The sequence below is a fragment of the Lepidochelys kempii genome, chromosome 5 (genome assembly GCF_965140265.1).
Source record: "Lepidochelys kempii isolate rLepKem1 chromosome 5, rLepKem1.hap2, whole genome shotgun sequence".
Taxonomy (NCBI): domain Eukaryota; kingdom Metazoa; phylum Chordata; order Testudines; family Cheloniidae; genus Lepidochelys; species Lepidochelys kempii.
The window spans coordinates 39,565,808-39,584,630 of NC_133260.1; the positions used below are offsets into that span (position 1 = coordinate 39,565,808).

The window sequence follows — 18,823 nt, forward strand, 5'->3', positions numbered from 1 at the left end:
TTTGCAGATGACACAACTGTGAGGAGTGGTAGATACACTGGAGGGTAGGGATTGGATACAGAGGGATCTAGACAAATTCGAGGATTGGGCCAAAAGAAATCTGATGATGTTCAACAAGGACAAGTGCAGAGTCCTGCATTTAGGATGGAAGAATCCCATACAGTGCTACAGACTAGGGACCAAATGGCTAGGCAGCAGTTCTGCAGAAAAGAACCTCAGGGTTACAGTGGATGAGAAGCTGGATATGAGTCAACAGTGTGCCCTTTTTGCCAAGAAGGCTAATGGCCTTTTGGGCTGTATAAGTAGGGGCATTGCCAGCAGATCGAGGGACGTGATCGTTCCCCTCTATTCGACACTGGTGAGGCCTCATCTGGAGTACTCTGTCCAGTTTTGGGCCCCAAACTACAAGAAGAATGTGGAAAAATTTGGAAAGAGTCCAGTGGAGGGCAACAAAAATGATTAGGGGACTGGAACACATGACTTATGAGGAGAGGCTGAGGGAACTGGGATTGTTTATTTTGCAGAAGAATGAGGGGGGATTTGATAGCTGCTTTCAACTACCTGAAAGGGGGTTCCAAAGAGGATGGCTCTAGACTGTTCTCAGTGGTAGCTGATGACAGAACAAGGAGTAGTGGTCTCAAGTTGCAGTGAGAGGTTTAGGTTGGATATTAGGAAAAACTTTTTCACTAGGAGGGTGGTGAAACACTGGAATGCGTTATCTAGGGAGGTGATGGAATCTCCTTCCTTTGAGGTTTTTAAGGTCAGGCTTGCCAAAGCCCCGGCTGGGATGATTTAGTTGGGGATTGGTCCTGCTTTGAGCAGGAGGTTGGACTAGATGACCTCCTGAGGTCCCTTCCAACCCTGATATTCTGTGATTCTATGTATCAGTGAAGAGCACTAAAGTATGCCTTGAATAAGTGGTTTGGATAGGTTTGACTGAAGATAGAAACATTGCTCAAAAATGAGGAGTGGGGGAAGTGGACAGTTTTAAAACATAGATATTGTTTGTATTTTAACCATATTTGATGGATGGTAGTTCCTAAGCAGTCTGCACTATACAGGCTTTTTTTTTTCCTTCCTGTGCCAGAGTCTAAAAAGTCAGAACCCTGGTAAATGCAGGTTTGAAAGAGAAGTGTAAGCTCCTTGTTTCACTCTCACTTTCAAATATTGTTCTTTTAGAGTGAAATTTCTACACTTGCAGCATTCTGTTCAAAGGTTAAACTTAATTCAAAAGCTCAAACCAAGTTATTTAAGATGTTTTAAGCAATGTCAACAAGAAAAATGTCTTTTAATAGTCTTCAGAAATTTAAATTAAAAATAAAAATGATTCTTCAGCTCAGAACTTGAAAATGGGTTAGTTTTTAAAAAGGTAGCTTTTAATTGTCATAATAGTCTGTGGAGACCAGCAGCTTTCTGAAATAATTTGGTTCAGGAATGTCATAAAAGATGTTTGAAAAAGACCTACTGCCCATGCACGATATTTTTAATTATATTAAACATTTTGCTTTTAAGCCATAGAAGCACATATTAAAAATGTATATCCTTATTCATATACTTAACATGTTTGTGTATATGTGTATATGTAAATTAAAAATGGCCATAAATGCATTAACTAAAATCTATTTTAAAGACCAGTCATGACAGATAAGTTAACTAAGCCTGAGGTGAGGAGGGAACAAATATATATGAGTGTCTGAACTGACACCATTTAATTACAGGTTTTTAAATATTTCATATAATTAGTGCATTTCACTTTCAAAGCTCAAACATATGCTAATTAATCCTCATGAAACCTCTGAAGCACATAAGTAATATTTATCCCCAATTTACAAATAGGGAAAGGGAGTTGGTGTTGGTGCTAGGGTTAAACTCAAGAATTTCTGGCTCTCAGTTCTGTGCTCCTTCCAACAACAAACAACACTTCATTACAGATTTAGAGCTTGTTTGGGCCTTCAGCTATTTTAGGCAGGTGTACAGCTGCCTTTATAATGTAACCCCCATTTCCTCCCTGGGGACAAGCAACACTCACCTGTGTGCCTGGGCTCCTGATATTGTTGACAGAAAGAGATCCTGAGTATACCAGTGGTGGTGGTGTATAGGTGGGAATCCTCTATCCCCTACTCTGCTGCAGTCCTTTTACTTGTAAAGGAAATTAAAATTGGCAGTGTATCCACCTGGCTGGGCCCTGTACACACTAAATTGGAGCCTCCATGAATAAGCGTATTCTAATCCATGCAATGGGTCTAACTAAAAGATACCAATTATAAATAATATACACCCAGTATACATTTAGATTAAAGTTAACATACCTTTACTTAACAACGTAAGGAAACACGGTATAACAGACTGAGATTAAATGTCACTACTAATTGAAGTTAGTGGGTGTGGCAGTTTCATCAATCGATTAAAAAAAATAGTTTACAGTAGTAAATAAAACTTATCTAACGTGCATTAAAACTGCCACCATTTAACCCACCCCTGAGTGGACACTCCTCTGGATTTCAGAGTTCTAAACACTTGTTTGTGTGGGCGTGCTTAGAGATCTTGAAGCTGAAGACAACACTTTGTTGATCCAGTGAATCAGTCCAGCCAAGACAACAAGGGGCAGAACATTTCTAATTTAGGATCCTTTCAAGCTGTACACCCCTTCTGAAGATTGGAGTTGTTTTAATCAAATGTCAACAAACTTGGGTTCTGGTTTGATGAGAAGACCATTCTGCTCTTCTCAGACTCAGACAACTCCTTAAAGGCTTTGCTATGCCCCTTTCCTTGCAAGTACTTTCCCAAAAAAGGGTGGTGGTTACTCACACTGCCTTCACTGCAGATCCACCTCAGTCAGCTCTGGGCACAACAACAGTTTCTGCCCTGCTTCCAATGAAGCCAACAAGTCTCTGAGGCTCCCTGCTTGCTCAAACCCCCAGCAAATTCTCAGTAGTTGCTTCTAGCTTCCTAGCAGCAGTTGAGCAGCAGCTCCTGGTATGGACAAAGCTCCACAAAAGCCATCTCATCGCCTCTCCAAAATAGTCTATCATTTGCTCTCCTTAGAAGAAGTCTCTCTCTCTTCCCAAGGCATCATGGGAGTTGTGGACTCCAAGGTTGGATTACAGCGCTCAGGATCTTCTCAATTGGAACACTCTCAGTTGAGTTCAGAGGCCCCGTTAGTAAAGGGTGCCTACAATAAGCAATAGGAACCATGTTTTTTGTTTTAAACTCAGTTTCTGCTACTGCTTTAAACTACTACCCTAGCTAATAAAAAAAAAAAAAATCCTATCTACTGCTCTGATTGGGGGGTGCGGGAGAGAGACACAGGACCTATGAAATATTTACTCTAGTATGAGTGAATGTAGTACACTTGAAAAGTACAATTGAGTGCCCTGGAGAAAAATCTGCTGTTTATCCACAGAACCGGGTGGCATGCGTAGTGGCAATTCAGGCCTCCATACTGCACTATCACTGTGCTACAGCCCTGACCAGCAAGGACTAATTCTTAGGTGAGAAGGTAGCTTAGAATGGCCATGCCCTTTCAGACATTGCCTCCATGCCTTTTTAGTCCATGACCATTGACTAAGACCGCCAACGGGGTTGTTGAAAAATTAGTGAGTTTAACAGTAAACTGTTACACCCTGTTGCCAAACAGACAATAAATACACATAAGGAAATTCCTTTTTCCTTTTTTTAGTTAGAAAAAAAGTTAAAGTCAAACCATACTGAGCATAACACGTGCAGCTTTGTGAGAGAGGAGGCTCCAGACACTGCATGAAGTCTCTGTAATACTAGGCTGAGCCACATTTGTGAGCAGACCCTCAGCATGGTATCTTTGACCTTTGTCACCAAGACTTCTGACAACAATGATTAGGGGCACAGTGCTACTGTGGAAAATGGTTTCAGAACCCGGCTGAAACCAGAACATAAACGCCATACATACTGACTCAGATCCAGGGCCATCCCTAGCCATTTTGGTGTCCTACGCAGCCCCCCTGCGGGGGAACTGTGTGGGGTCCCAGGTCTCTGCCGGGGGAGACTTGGGGGGCAGAGGGGAAACTGCCCCCCAGCACTCACCAGTGGCACGGCTGGGAGCTGGTGGTATGGAGCGGGCTGGAGCCAGGTCGCTCCTCTGACTGCTGCCTGTGAGTGCAGGGCACCCGACCCTTGCTGCAGTCCTCAGGGGAAAGGCTGGGGTGGGATGAGGCGGGGTGGAGCAGGGGTGGGATAGGGAAGAGGTGGAGCAGGGGCTGGTGCAGCCCGCAGCTGCATACTTTGTGTATGGGTAGGGATGGCCCTGCTCAGACCAGTGGTTCATGTAACCCAGTATCCCATCTTCCGACAGTGACCAGTGCCAGATGCTTCAGAGGGCGTGAACAGAACAGGGTAATTTAGTGAGGGATTCATCCCCTCTCCTCCAGTCCCAGCTTCTGGCAGTCAGAGGTTTAGGAATACCCAGAACATGAGGTTGTGTCCCTGACCATCTTGACTAACAGCCCTTGAAGGACTCCTGAACCCTATTTCTTTCTTGGCCATCACACATCCCCTGACAATGAGTTCCACAGGATGAATGTTCATTATGTGAAGAAGTACTTCCTTTTGTTTGTTTTTAAACCTGTTGCCTGTTAATTTCATTGGGCCAACCCCTGGTTCACGTCTTATGTGAAGGAGTAAATAACACTTTCACTTTCTCCACATTGTTCATGATTTTATAGACCTTTGTCATATCCTCTCTTAATTATCTCATTTCTAAGATGAACAGTCCCAGTCTTTTTACGCTTGACTTTCTTTTTACTCATATGGAAGCTGTTACGTACGTCTATTAATTTTTGTTTCCTTTCTCTGGACTTTTTCCAATTCTAATATATTCTTTTTGAAATGTGGTGACCAGAACTGAACATAGTGTTCAAGATGGGGACATACCTTTGGTTTATATAGAGGTATTATATTTACTATCTGATTATCTATACCTTTCCTAATGGTTCCTAACTAACATTGTTGGTTTTTCTTTACTTATCTGTTTTAATTTATCAGTTTGTTCTACAACATATTCTATTGACACCTCAATCTTGGACAGTTCCTCAGATTTGTTACCTAAGAAGAATATCTCAAGTATGGGACTTTTTGTTACATCCTCTGCAGTGAAGACTGATGCAAAAAATTCATTTGGCTTCTCTGCAACAGCCTTGTCTTCCTTGACTGTTCATTTAGCACCTCAGTCACCTGTTTCGGGTATATTTTTTTTAAAAAAATTGCTGTTTAGTTTTTGTCTTTTGCTAGTTGCCCTTCAAATTCTTTTTTGGGCTTCCTAATTCTACCTTGACTTAGCAAAGTTTGTTCCTTTCTATTTTCCTCAGTAGGGTTTGACTTTCCAATTTTTAAAGTTTCCATGCAGCTTGCAGGCATTTCAGTCTTAAGACAGCTCCTTTTAATTTCTGTTTAACTAGCCTCCTCATTTCTGTATAGATCACCTTTTTGAAGTTAAATGGTACTGTGGTGTGTTGTTTTGTATTTTCTCCCTACAGAGATGTTAAGTTTAATTACATTATGGTTGCTGTTACTGAGCAGTTAAGCTATATTCACCTCTTGGATGAGATCTTTTGCTTCACTTAGGACTAAATTGAGAATTGCCTCTCCTCCTCTAGGTTCCAGGACTAGCTGCTCCAAGACGCAGTCATTAATTTTATCTCTGTATCCCATCCTGAGGTGACATGTTCCCAGTATACATGGGGATAGTTGATATACTCCATTATTACTGGGCTTTGTTTTATTAGCCTTTCCAATGTCCCTGACTGTATTTCACAATCACTGTCACCATCCTGGGCAGGTGATTGTTAGTATATTTCTACTGCTATACTCTTATTATTCAAGCATGGAATTTCTATCCATAGAGATGGTGTGGTCAAGTTTGTCATTTAAGATTTTTACTATATTTGATTCTATGCTTTCTTTTAAATATAGTGCCACTCCTCCACCAGCATGACCTACTGTCATTCCTATATATTTTGTACCCTGGTATTATTGTGTCCCATTGATTATCATCATTCCACCAATTTCTGTGATGCCTGTTATTTCAGTAGCCTCCTTTAATACCAGGCACTCAAGTTTACCCTCTTAGTATTTGGACTTCCAGCATTTATATACAGTCACTTAAAAGATCTGTCAATATTTAGTTGTATGCCTTCATGTAATGTAACTGAATGGAACTCTCTTTTGCTTGACTGTTTCTCTTCAGTTCCTACCTGTAATTTATCAACTTCTGTCCTCTCCTCTTTATGAGGATATAGAATATCCCCTTTAATAAATCCTCCCCTAAGGGATGGGTCTGCCTGGCCTGTGCGTTCCTCCACAAATCTCAACACTACCCTAAGCCTTAGTTTAAAACCTTCTCTATGAGCTTTTTAGTTTTACATGCCAGCAGTCTGGTTCCATTTTGGTTTAGGTGGAGCCTATCCTTCCTGTATAGTCTCCTTCATTCCTAAAATGTTCCCAGGTCCTAATAAATCTAAATCCCTCCTACCAACACCGTCTGATCTACGCATAGAGACTGTGCAGTTCTGCTTGTCTAACTGGACCTGTACATTGAACTGGAAGCAATTTAGAGAATAGTACCATGGAGGTCCTGGATTTGAATATCTTGCCTAGCAGCCTAAATTTAGCCTCCACGACTTCTCCCCTGCCTTTCCTGATGTAATTGGTACCTACATGTACCACAACCACTGGCTCCTCCCCAGCACTGCACATAAGTCTATCTAGATGTCTTGAGAGATCCACAACCTTCCCACTTGACAGGCAGTTCACCAGGTGGTTCTCCCAGTCATCACAAACGTAATGCTCTATATTTGTAATAAATCCTCCATTACTATTGCCTGTCTCTTCCAAATAAGTTGGGGTCACCTCCCTCAGAGGAGGATCATCAGTACGAGGCAATATCATGACATCTGAAAGGAGTTCCCCAACTATGGGCTTGTTTCCCTCTGCTCCTTTTTGATATAGTCCTTCTCCAAGGCTTTCATCCTCCTCTGCAGCACAGAAGCTGCCAGATTGGGGGTGGGACCGTTCTACTATGTTCCAGAAAGTCTCATCTATGTACCTCTGTCTTACTTAGCTCCTGCAGTTCAGCCACTCTGGTTTCATGAGCCCATATATGGTCTCTGAGGGCCATGAGCTCCTTGCACTGAATACATACATACGCCACCTGCCCACAAGGCAAGTAATCGTACATGCTGCAGTCTCTGAAATAAACTGGGTAGCCCACACTCTGCTGCTGGACTTGTGCTTTATTTTTACTCTTGCAGGGTTTGGGGTTTTTTTGGGGGGGGAAAGGAGGTGGTTTGTTTTCTGTGGGGGAGGGGGTGGTTGGAGGGGTCAATTATTGGCCTAAGTTTAGAGAATGTTTGTTAGGTGTATCTGTATCTTGTGCTCCCACTCTAATCTCCCTCTGAAAACTCCTGTTTGCTGTTCCTGTTTGCTCTGGTCGCTTATGGGCTGGCTGTTCTCCCTGAGTTAGCCATACCCCCTTGTCAAGAGGCCCTAAAGGGATCAGGGCTCAATGGATGGTAGTCAAGCCCCTCATTAGGAAGCTATCAGTCTGGGCCAGGGCTGGGCAAACTATGGCCCGCAGGCCAGATCCAGGTCAGGCTCCCGGAAGCCACAGTATGGTCCCGCTCCAGCCAGGTCGCAGGGTTGGGGACCGCACCATGCGGCTCCCAGAAGCTGTGGCATGGCCCCACTCCAGCTCCTATGTGTGCCAATGGCCCCCTCTGGTGCTCCAATGGGAGCTGCAGGGGTGGTGCCTGCGGACAGGACAGCGTGCAGAGCTGCCTGGCCACGCCTTAGCGTAGGAGCCAGAGAAGGGACATGCTGCTGCGTCCGGAGCCTCTTGAGGTAAGCGATGCTGCAAACCTGCACCCCTGAGCCTCTCCCCACACACCAACCCCCTGCCCCAGCCCTGATCCCCCTCCTGCTCTCCAAACCCCTCAGTCCCAGCCCGGAGCCCATTCCTGCACCCTAAACTCCTCATTTCTGGCCCCACCCCAGAGATCGCACCCCCAACCGGAGCCCTCACCCCCTACTGCACCCCAACCCTAATTTTGTGAGCATTTATGGCCCGCCATACAATATTCCCAGATGTAGCCCTTGCGCCAAAAAGTTTGCCCACCCCTGGCCTAGGGTGAGCATGCAGCCCACTAAATAAACCACACTATACGCTTCAATCAAGAAAGCACACAACAACAAACAGATGACAAACTCACCCCAAGGGTCACCTGGTCACTCCTCCCTCACCTGGAGAACTCCCTCAAAACTGCCCTGTTCATTACTCCTGTATTGGAGAACTCTCTGGCAATGTTATTGTTACAGTTCTGGGCTGATCTGATACCAGTGTTCCAGAGACAGTATGTCATTACTAGAGAATCAATAATAGTCTTGTGGAAATTCAGCATTATAGCACAAACTGACTTACGAGCTTTTGATAAAATGTAAATAGTTCCAGAAAGAATTTGGTTTTTCACAAATAGTGAAGTTTAGCTATGACTTCTTACTAAATTGTTTTAATACAATTAAAAGTAACCCCGCAAAAATTAATTTAAATTATAATTTATATCAACCAGTTTATTTTAAAGCAAGTTTTGTGTTTTATATATTTTATTAATGACAAGTGCAATAAGTAGTTGTCTTTGTGTGTTTTGGAGCAATTAAATATTTAAGCTATTTTGCAAGGTGATACAAAAAACTCGAGTTACTGCAACAGCTGCACTGCCTGTTCTCCTGTGGTTTGATTTCCCTTTTTATCTCATTCTCTGCAACTGAAGACTTATCAACATTTGTTTCATGTAGTGCACTGCATTGAAAGCCGCTTAAAATGAACTAAGTAAAGAGAGAAGCACTTTTAGAGTGAAGTTTTTCATTCCTTAGTTTCATAATGTCTTGGGCTCAATTTTTGTCTTCACACACTCTAAAGAGCAGCCTTGGAAGTCAGTGGGAGTTGCATGGACATATTCAAGGACACAGTTTGTCTCTCAATTTAAAAAACTATTTAAGGATACAATCCACACAAGATTCCCATTCTTATGGTCTCAAGCATTAGGAACTCCAAGCTATAAGATTTTTGGCTTTCAGAGGTACGAGCAGTTGAGTACAAGACACACCTCTCTGCTCTTCAAAATCTTCCAGTTGTGTCTTCACTAGTCAGAAGGAGCTTGCTTCAGATTTTCAATGAGCTTCTCTGCATGGCATAGCTAGAATGGTGAAAAAATTATTAAATCCATAGAATTGAAGTAGTGATTTTTAATTTCAAAAACTCTGGAGAACTTTGTCCTCTTCTTAAACTTTTCAGCACTTATTGAAAAAAGTATTTGAATTGATACCTTTGTTTCCAGTTAGCGTACTATTTTTATCGTGTTGGTTACAGAAGGATACTTAGGGTATGTCTACATTGCAGTTAAAAACCCATGACCGGCCTGTTTCAGCTGACTCAGGCTCACGTGGCTTGGAGTAAGTCTGTGTTTAATTGTGGCTCTAGGACCCTCCCCTTCACTGGGTCCCAGTGCCTGGGCTCCTGCCTGAGCTGAAACATCTATACCACAATTAAACCGCCCTTTAGCCCAGGCCCCCGGAGCCTGAGTCAGCTGACCCACGCCATTCGCAGGTTTTTAACTGCAGTTTAGACATACCCATAGGCCCTGTCTAGAGTAAGACTTAAGTGGTGAGATGTTGCATAGCTGAATTACTAACAGCTTCTAGAATTCTGAGAGAGTCAAAGCAATTGTACTTTAGAATGTGCTGACTGGTCAAGGTAAAGCCTTTAATTCAACCACTTGAACATGTTCTAAAGTACAGTTGCTTTGTCTTGATTAGAGTTCTAGAAGGTGTTAGCTCAGAGGTGGGCAAACTGCGGCCTGCAGGCCACATCCAGCCCGCAGGACCGTCCTGCCCAGCCCCTGAGCTCCCAGCCTGCTGTCTCTCCTCCCCCCCCCCCCCCCCAGCGCAGCCTCAGTGCGCTGTGCCGCCGGTGCTCTGGCCCACTGCTCCTGCCAGGTAGGGCAGCAGCGTTGCTGAGCAGCGTGATAAGGGGGTGGGGAGGGGTTGGATAAGGGGCAGGGGTCCCGGGGGGTGGGGGGGCAGTTGGATGGGGCGGAGGTTTGGGGGGGGCGGTCAGGGGATGGGTAGCAGGGGGGTTGGATGGGGTGCTGGTGTGGATAGGGGTCAGGGCAATCAGGTGGGCAGTCAGGGTCCTGGGGGGGCAGTCAGGGGGTGGGGGTGTGGATAGGGGTTGGGGCAGTAAGGGGACTGGTGGTAGGGGGGGTTGGGTCCAGGGCAGGGGTCCTGGGACGGGTGGGTCAGGGGACAAGGGGGGGTGTTAGATGGGTTGGGGGTTCTGAGGGGGGCGGGAAGTGGGAGCGGGCAGATAGGGCGCGGGGTCCAGGCTGTTTAGGGAGGCACAACCTTCCCTACCTGGCCCTCCATAAAGTTTCACAACCCCGATGTGGCCCCGGGGCCAAAAAGTTTGCTCACCCTTGTGTTAGCTATTCAGTGGGGTTAACTTGGTCTACCATACCACCTTTAAATCTTAATCTAGACAGGGCATAAAAGTGCAGTTTGGCTCTGGGCTTGTCTGCATTGTAGATAACTTGACTGTTGCCCCTAACTCAAGTTACATCAACACGCACAAAAGCTTGAGGGTGGTGGTGCTTTCAACTCAAGTTGTCTGGCCTGTCAAGGATATAAGCTAAAACTTACATTAGCACAATTTGTCAGCTGTTAATAAAGATACTCTGTGGGGTAATCTAATTTCACAGTTGCTTTGTCTTGATTAGAGTTCTAGAAGGTGTTAGCTCAGAGGTGGGCAAACTGCGGCCTGCAGGCCACATCCAGCCCGTGGGACCATCCTGCCCAGCCCCTGAGCTCCCAGGTAGGGCAGCAGCATTGCTGCGAGTGCCTGCCACTCTGAGCAGCGTGATAAGGGCGTGGGGAGGGGTTGGATAAGGGGCAGGGGTCCCGGGGGGTGGGGGTGGCAGTGCTGTTTCATAGTGTGGCTACTCAAGGTAGGCTAACTTAAAAGGATTTAACTCAGTTATGTACACTCGAATTAACTGTACAGTGAAGACCTAGCCTGTGTAAAAATGCTTATTAATCAACAGATCCATTCCCTCTACATGCTTGCTTACTCATGAGTTTTTCTACTGCGTTCGCGTTTTTGTGCTTTGGGGTTTTTTTTTTTTTTTTTTTTTTTTTTTACTCCTATTGGCCTTGCAGAGCCATTACAGCTAAGAGGAACTGAGTTGATGTATTACTGGGCCATCAACAGAATTTTACACTAAGCCCTGGTCTACACTGGGGTGGGGGATCGATCTAAGTTACGCAACTTCAGCTACGTGAATAACGTATTAGATCGACTTACCATGGTGTCTTCACCGTAGTAAGTCGACTGCTGCCGCTCCCCAGTCGACTCTGCCTGCGCCTGTCGCGGCGCTGGAGTGCAGGAGTCGACGGGAGAGTGCTCGAGGGTCGATTTTATTGTGTCTAGACTAGACACGATAAATCGATCCCCGCTGGATCAATCGCTGCCCGCTGATTCGGCAGGTAGTGAAGACATACCCTAAGTATCAATCACTTACATCTGTGCAAGATTATTGAAGGCACTGGGTGTTGTACAGGTGTCATGGAAAACACTATCTGAAGACACTGTGATTGAAGAGGTACTAAAGGAAACATAATTTGGCTTGCAGAACCTTTTCTTATATGTACTGGTGCACAAAAAGGGGAACCTCAAGCTGGTTTGGCAATACTGGCAAAAAAAAAGTCTTGTAATTGAAAATGTTGGATATAAATTTCACTTAGATCATGAACATGGAACCTTTGGAGTAGAGCCACACTTTAAACTTTCCAGAATACCTTTGTTTCAGGTATCATGTTCTGTATTTTTATGTGAAACTGACATAAAACATCGTATTACAGAAACTTTGTCTTGTGAAACCTCTTGTAATTAAACAGGTTTTTGCTTAGTTTGTAGTTAATTATTAAATATGATTACTTGGAGCCCCTTTCTCGTCTTCCCTCAGAGTGGTCGGGGTACTGAGAAAAAAACTTCAAAATATTTTAATAAGGTAAAGCCACAATACCCAAAACAAGAGAGATCCCAAGTCCAAAAAATTCCTCTGTACTTCTGGCCTCCTTCCCCTTCCCCTCCCACTATGGACCTATAATCTTTATTTAGACCATAATGATTTTTTCGCTGCTGTTTGTAGGTGCTCCTGACCCAACAGCAGGTGCTAGCATAGATGATGAAAACTGTTGGCACTTGGATGAAGAACAAGTCCAGGAGCAAGTTAAACTCTTTCTCTCCCAGGGTGGATACCATGGATCAGGGAAGCAGCTCAATTTGCTTTTTGCAAAGGTAGGGGTTACATTTGGGTCTCCTTCTTTTTTTGTTTTCCTCTATCCAGCCCATATTTGATTAATTAATTACTGAAAATGCAGTCATTTTTAAACCAAGCTATGCCTTATTAGTACAGCATTATGCTACCGAGAATTCTCCATCAGTGGAGCATAACTTGATGTGCCTTAAAATCTACTTGTTTATCCTCACTAGTTTTTTTCCCCAAAGTTTTGGAAAACCGTATGTGATATTCTTGGGGCATACATTTTAATGTAAGTCTAAATTTCTTGTGGAAAACCTGTTCAGAACAGAAATTGCAGTGGGACATTAACAGTGATCTAAAATAATTTTTACTGTTGGAGAACAAACTCCATGTAGTCAAGTTCTCATTTAAAATTTTTTGACAGTGAGAGGTTTTTTTTTTTTAAATAGTGTATGTGCCTCAAAGAGGGAGGAGGAATTAAATAAAACATAAGCTTCAGTATTTCATCAGTATTATGTAGCTTCTTTTTTCAATCTTGTATTAAGAGACCTTTTTTGTTTCCTAGGTGCGAGAGATGTTAAAGATGAGAGACTCTAATGGAGCTCGCATGTTGACATTGATAACAGAACAGTTCATGGCTGACCCTCGTCTGTCGCTTTGGAGGCAACAAGGCACTGCAATGACTGACAAGTATAGGCAGCTCTGGGATGAACTGGGTAAATGCGAATAATTAAAATTATATGCTGTGTATGTATATGTTTCATAGATTCCAAGGCCAGAAGAGACCATTGTGATCATCTAGTCTGACCTCCTGTATACACAGAACGTAACACTCCTCCAAAATCATTCCTAGAGCATAGCTTTTAGAGAGAACCTCTAATCTTAACTTAAAAATCAGCAATGATGGAGAATCCAGAATGTTCCTTGATAAATTACTCCAGTGGTTAATTGCCCTCACTGTCAAAAATGTACGCCTTATTTTCAGTCTGCATTTGTCTAGCTTCAGTTTCCATCTATCAGATGATAATGTTGTTATACCTTTCTCTGCTAGATTGGAGAGCCCATTGTTACTTCTCTTTGCTAATCTAAATAGATTGAGCTCCTTGAGCCTATCACTATAAAGCATGTTTTCTAATACTTTAATCATTCCTATTGCTCTTCTCTGAACCTTCTCCAATTTATCAACATCCTTCTTGAACTGTGAGCATCAGAACTGGACACAATATTCCAGCAGCAGTCACACGAGTGCTAAATACAGAGGTAAAATAACCTCCCTACTTCTACTCAAGATTCCCCTGTTTATGCATCCCAAGATCACATTAGCTTTTTTGGCCACAGCATCACACTGGGAGCTCATGTTCAGCTGTTTATCCACCATGACCCCCAAATCTTTTTCACAGTCGGTGCTTCCCAGGATAGGGTTTTGACCCCCATTTTGTAAGAATATCCTACATTCTTTGTTCCTAGATGTATATATTTACATTTAGCTGTATCAAACTATATATTGTTTGGTTGCACCCAGTTTACCAAACAATCGAGATCACTCTGAATCAATAATCTGTCTTCTCCATTATTTACCACTCATCCCCAATTTTTGTGTCATTTGCAAACTTTATCACAGATCGTTCTGTTTTCTTCCAGGTCACTGATAAAAATGTTAAATAGATTAGGGCCAAGAACTGATCCCTGCAGCACCCCACTGGAAACACTCCCACTTGATGACTGTACCCCATTTACCATTACATTTTCAGACCTATCAGCCGGTTTTTAATCCATTTAATATGTGCCATGCTAATTTTATATTGTTCTAGTTTTTTAATCAAAATGTCTTGTGGTACCAAGTTAAATGTCTTACAGAAGTCTAAGTAAGGAATGAAGGAAGAACTGGACATTTAAAAAAGGCAGGTTTATCAGGATACTGAGTAAAACTGAAACTGGAGTTCTCTGCAGGCTTAATTGTTCAATTTAAAAGGAGCTGGAGTTGTTGTGAATTTCTGGCATACAGCGGGGGGTGGAAATGGCAGCCTGGACATCTTGATTTGATGGCGAAACAAAGCACCTTTTGCTAGAGAAAAGGACATATGCTTAATTGAAAGTAACAATTTGGCTATATTTAAAACTATAGGAATGCGTACTTTGTTGCTTATGTAGGTTGAGCTGGTAGGTGCTGGGAGGGGCTATCCTGGAACCTGTAGCACTTTTACAGGATACTGCAGATAAACCTAAATTTTAATAAATTGTCTAAGCCATCACTCCTCTTCTCTTCATTTTCAGTTTCATATCAGCAGTTTCCTCTTGTCTGTGCTCATTTGATGCTACAGGCAGAAGAGCCTGAGCAGTTGCATTGTAACACCAGATGTAACTCAGGCCTAGTCTGCACTTAAAAATTAGATTGCCCTAGCTATGTTGCTCAGGGCTGTGAAAAATGTTGTGCCTTGAGTGCCACAGTTAGGTCAACATAATGCAAGGTGTAGATGCGGCTAAGTATTCTGCCAACCTAGTTACTGCCTCTCAGAGAGATGGATTAACTACATAGATAGAAAAACTGCTTCCATTAATGTAGGAAGTGTCTAGTCTGTGACTGTAGTGTAATCCTACCTTGAGTCAGTCATTACTTTCTTCTTATAGTAACCCTAATCCTTCCTCTGCTGCCTGTATTGGCCATGTCACCCCTTGACGGTGCCCATCTGGTGCTGCAAGTAGAAGAATCTCTGCCTAGAGCACCAAGTGGGGGCATTGTGTCAATGAATTATAACAGTTTGTCAAAGGTAAAATGATCTTGTCTGAGGCAGTCACAGTGTAGAGGCAGTCACAGTGGAAATCTCCATCCTCACTTCTAATTAGGCATGGTAGCTCCCGATCTGATGCAATCGCCTCTACTTCGGTCCTGAACCTGTGCACTTCCTCATCTTCAAGGCACCTCAGTCCTGACCTGCAGTTTTATTTGCTGACTTCACCAATGGTATTGAAGTACGCAGATGACCTGGAGTGAGAGAGTGATGAGTGGCTGAGTTATTTCTGCTGTCACAGTACTCCTCTGTCTGTTGCACCAAATGGGTAAAGTGTGGAAATCAGGCTTTTCCAGTTTTCTGATTGTCACCAAAGTCAATAGGGCTGTTCCTACTGATGCCTAGAATGGTCACTGAAATTTTGGAATTGATCAGACTGTGCTTCCCCATAGTCTTAACCTGCTGACATGTGGAATTTACAAACTGCCTTGTTTTCACTAAGGGTTTTGCCTCAAGTTAAGAATACACCTCTTTCATAGTAAAGACACAGACCTGAGAAAGAAATATGAGCACTGAAGAAGACAAGGGTATTAGGAAGCCCAAAGGAAAAACAGTGATCACAGAATGAAGAGCAGGGTATATGGAGGACCAGCTATTTGTTTGGGCAACAGTGGCAAGGGAGGTCTCATACAGATGTTGAGGGGTAACAAATTTGATTGTACCTTCTAAAATCAGAATCAAAATCAGATGCTTTTCCTCTAGACATGCTATATGTAAGGGTAAAATAGCATATTTACCTTTTGTCTGCTCAGAGTGATCTGCTTTGAGAATGGTATATACACATGAGAATTTTCCCCTTAAATCTATGAAGAAAATGCTTGCAGTGGTGTTAATCATAGTAAAGTAGGTTTTTAAATATTGTATGTTAATTAAGCTCTTGATTATTTCATGGGGTAAATAATGCTTTTGTATTGTAGTTATGAAAGACTTTAGCAGATGTAAAGTGTAAGTTCTGTTTAATAAAGGGCTACTTAATTTTGTAGCCTACCAACCATTAGGCATATAGACAATTTTTCAGTTTTATTTTGGGCATATGTTTTTAAGCTTCTTGTAATAAGCTTCATTCTGTGACTGGGTCACTTGAGTAATGATCCTTTCATAAAAACTTAACCAATGCTTCCTGCAATGCAGTGGGCGCTTGCATGGTAGTTGGAATAATAAGTTAGACCGGGAACAGAGGGTCTGTTCCCATTGAAGTCTTTAGTAAAACTCCCCTAGACTTCAGCAGAAGCGGGATTGAGTCTTAAATTTGGAGGTGTTAGGCAAGACAATTTTTATTAATTATTCTGGCATCCATTATGAGGCTAGCATCATCCAAAGGAGATGATACAATGCACTGGAAGGGTCACACAAGTCATTTCTAGTTTGAAGGTCTAGAATTAAGTAGCAAGCTGTGTTTAAAAACAGTGAAAAGGAATATGATGAAAACAAAAAACTCCTGAAGGGGGGGTCTCCAGCGTAACTAAAATATGTTCCGTTAGAGTTGTCAAGATTACAGATGTAACATGTTAAGATTAGAGTTATTTACTTCTGTTGATGCTAGAGACATTGGTAGTGCCTATAGTGATTTGTGTGAATCATTACGCTCATATGTTCAATACACCTCACCTGCTACAATAGCAGATAGATAACTTTTTCAAAGTTCTGAGCTGGAATAATGCTGTTTAAATGGTACCTCAGTAAAATATCACATGCTGATTTTAGGAAGTTTAACCCTCGATTACCATTGATCAAAACTGAGAAATTGCTGCATTATTAATTATAACAGGAACCCCTTTGGTCTGCCGTTAAATTGCATTGATAAAATAGAGGAATATGGAGATGGTTATAATCCCCTGAAGTAAATGTCTGCTGGTGCATGTTGCACTGAGTTCTCTGATTTCAGTAAAAGGTCAGTCAACCCTCTTTCTGCTCTGAAAAAATTATCTCTATCCGTAGGTTAAAAAGTCCCTCCAGTTTGACTTCAGTAATAATTCTCTAATATTCATCTATCAAAAATTAAATAAAAGTTGCTTCTGAGCTACGAAAGTGAAAAGATTTTCTTTCTTAATAAAAGGGGGAAATTTGACTGTGTGCCCCAGCCCAGGGATCACATTGCTGCAAGGCTTTGCTTTGGAATTAAATGCTGAGCACTGCCAGATGCCAGGCATCGAGAAGAAGCTGAGTTTTGTCGGCAAATGGGATCTGCAAGTTAATTGGTGTTTTCTGCAGGCTTCTGGCTGTGAAATGAAATTGGAAGCCCTTTAGCCACATGGATAATACAGGACCTGAATACAAATGTCACATGTCACCATCAGGGCCCACTGTGAGACAATAGTGTTCCCACTCGAACACTACGCCATTACAGATCATTTAAATATGGGGATTACATTTAAACTAAAAGCCCCATTTGCCTTTTACTGCAATTTAAATGTCCTCTTAGCAAAAGCTAAGTGACAAATTAAATGAAAAAAGTGCCCACATTTTTAAAGCTGTAATGCAAAACAACCTTTTATTGCTTCTCATGTGCCACGAATGAATCATTATACTTGTCAACCCTAAACCAAGCCATAATTGGAGCAGCTACTGTTATCAAAGTGGGGCCGCTCTTGTGACAGCTTAATAAAGCTGAAACTGTTAAATTAAATCCCAGATGCTTAATCTGATGAAAGCAGTCAAGTAGAAGAATCCAAGACAAGTATCTACTACTTGGTGGAGTGATGGAGCCCAACAGCTTGTCAACACGTAGATTACAGGATCAGATTTTTTTTTCTGATCTACCATTTTCAGTATCTTTTCCCACCCACTTGCCTCCCTTTGCAGTAAAGAAACTTCACACAATTCGCATGTTTCAAAACAAACATTTCTAGTAGATTTCCCCCCCCCCACTTTGATTTTTTTTAAACAATATTTAATTCATTTTCTTTAAACTAAAAAAGAATGGTTTCTGATTGAACCAAAGGCAAGATGGCTCTCCACATGTGCCCTACCCCAGGGAGGAGGGTCTGCCAAGGAGGTTCTCACTCTTCTAAGACAGGACAATGGCTATTCATTTTATTTAAGATGCTGAGATTTTTACTTTAGCTCTGATCTTTGAGGCACTCTTTGAATGCCCTCAATTCTCATTGAGGAATTGAGCAGGAATAGGGGGTGCTCTCAAGGTGGTGTTGAATCAGCCCCACCCTCACCTACCCAGTTCAACTACTCTCCATTGACTAATATTGCTAAATATGGAGCACTCTTGTGATGTCACTGAGTCCTACAACAGTATAAAGCCTTCCTGGGAGACACCTCTGAAATCTCTTTGATCGTACCTAGTGGAAGGGCTGCTCCTGCACATGTATCACTTGTGTGGCATGAGTTTTGTTGTCTCCTTGCCTAATGGATTAGCCCTTAAATGAATTTTTACTCGTGGAAACTACTATTGTATACTCAAGATGGGTTGAGTTTTTTTAAAACATTAATATGCTATACTTAAGCTAAATTGTAATAATATTAGCAGAATGTTAATATAAATATGTCCATTTTTGCAACCATAGAGGTGCATAATATATAATTTTTTATATTTTAAACTATGAGGAAAACTTGCTAACTTGAAGTTAAAAATCTTGTACAAATTCAGATCACGTGGAGAATTGTTACAACATATTTGTGCTTTTTAATGATCATTTTCAAATTCTTATTTTTTTTGAGTAAATTTATCCTCCCAAT

The 18,823-nt window shown here is 42.3% G+C and overlaps 1 protein-coding gene across 3 annotated transcripts in view; it reads left to right on the forward strand.

Moving 5' to 3' along the window:
• Positions 1-18,823, forward strand: part of ZSWIM6 (zinc finger SWIM-type containing 6) — a 164,300-nt gene that overhangs the window by 97,938 nt on the left and 47,539 nt on the right. For all 3 annotated transcript variants that reach the window (XM_073344030.1, XM_073344031.1, XM_073344032.1), the window contains exons 3-4: positions 12,231-12,379; positions 12,910-13,060. In XM_073344030.1, coding sequence (XP_073200131.1) covers positions 12,231-12,379; positions 12,910-13,060 — 300 coding nt within the window. The remainder of the gene's footprint in view (positions 1-12,230; positions 12,380-12,909; positions 13,061-18,823) is intronic.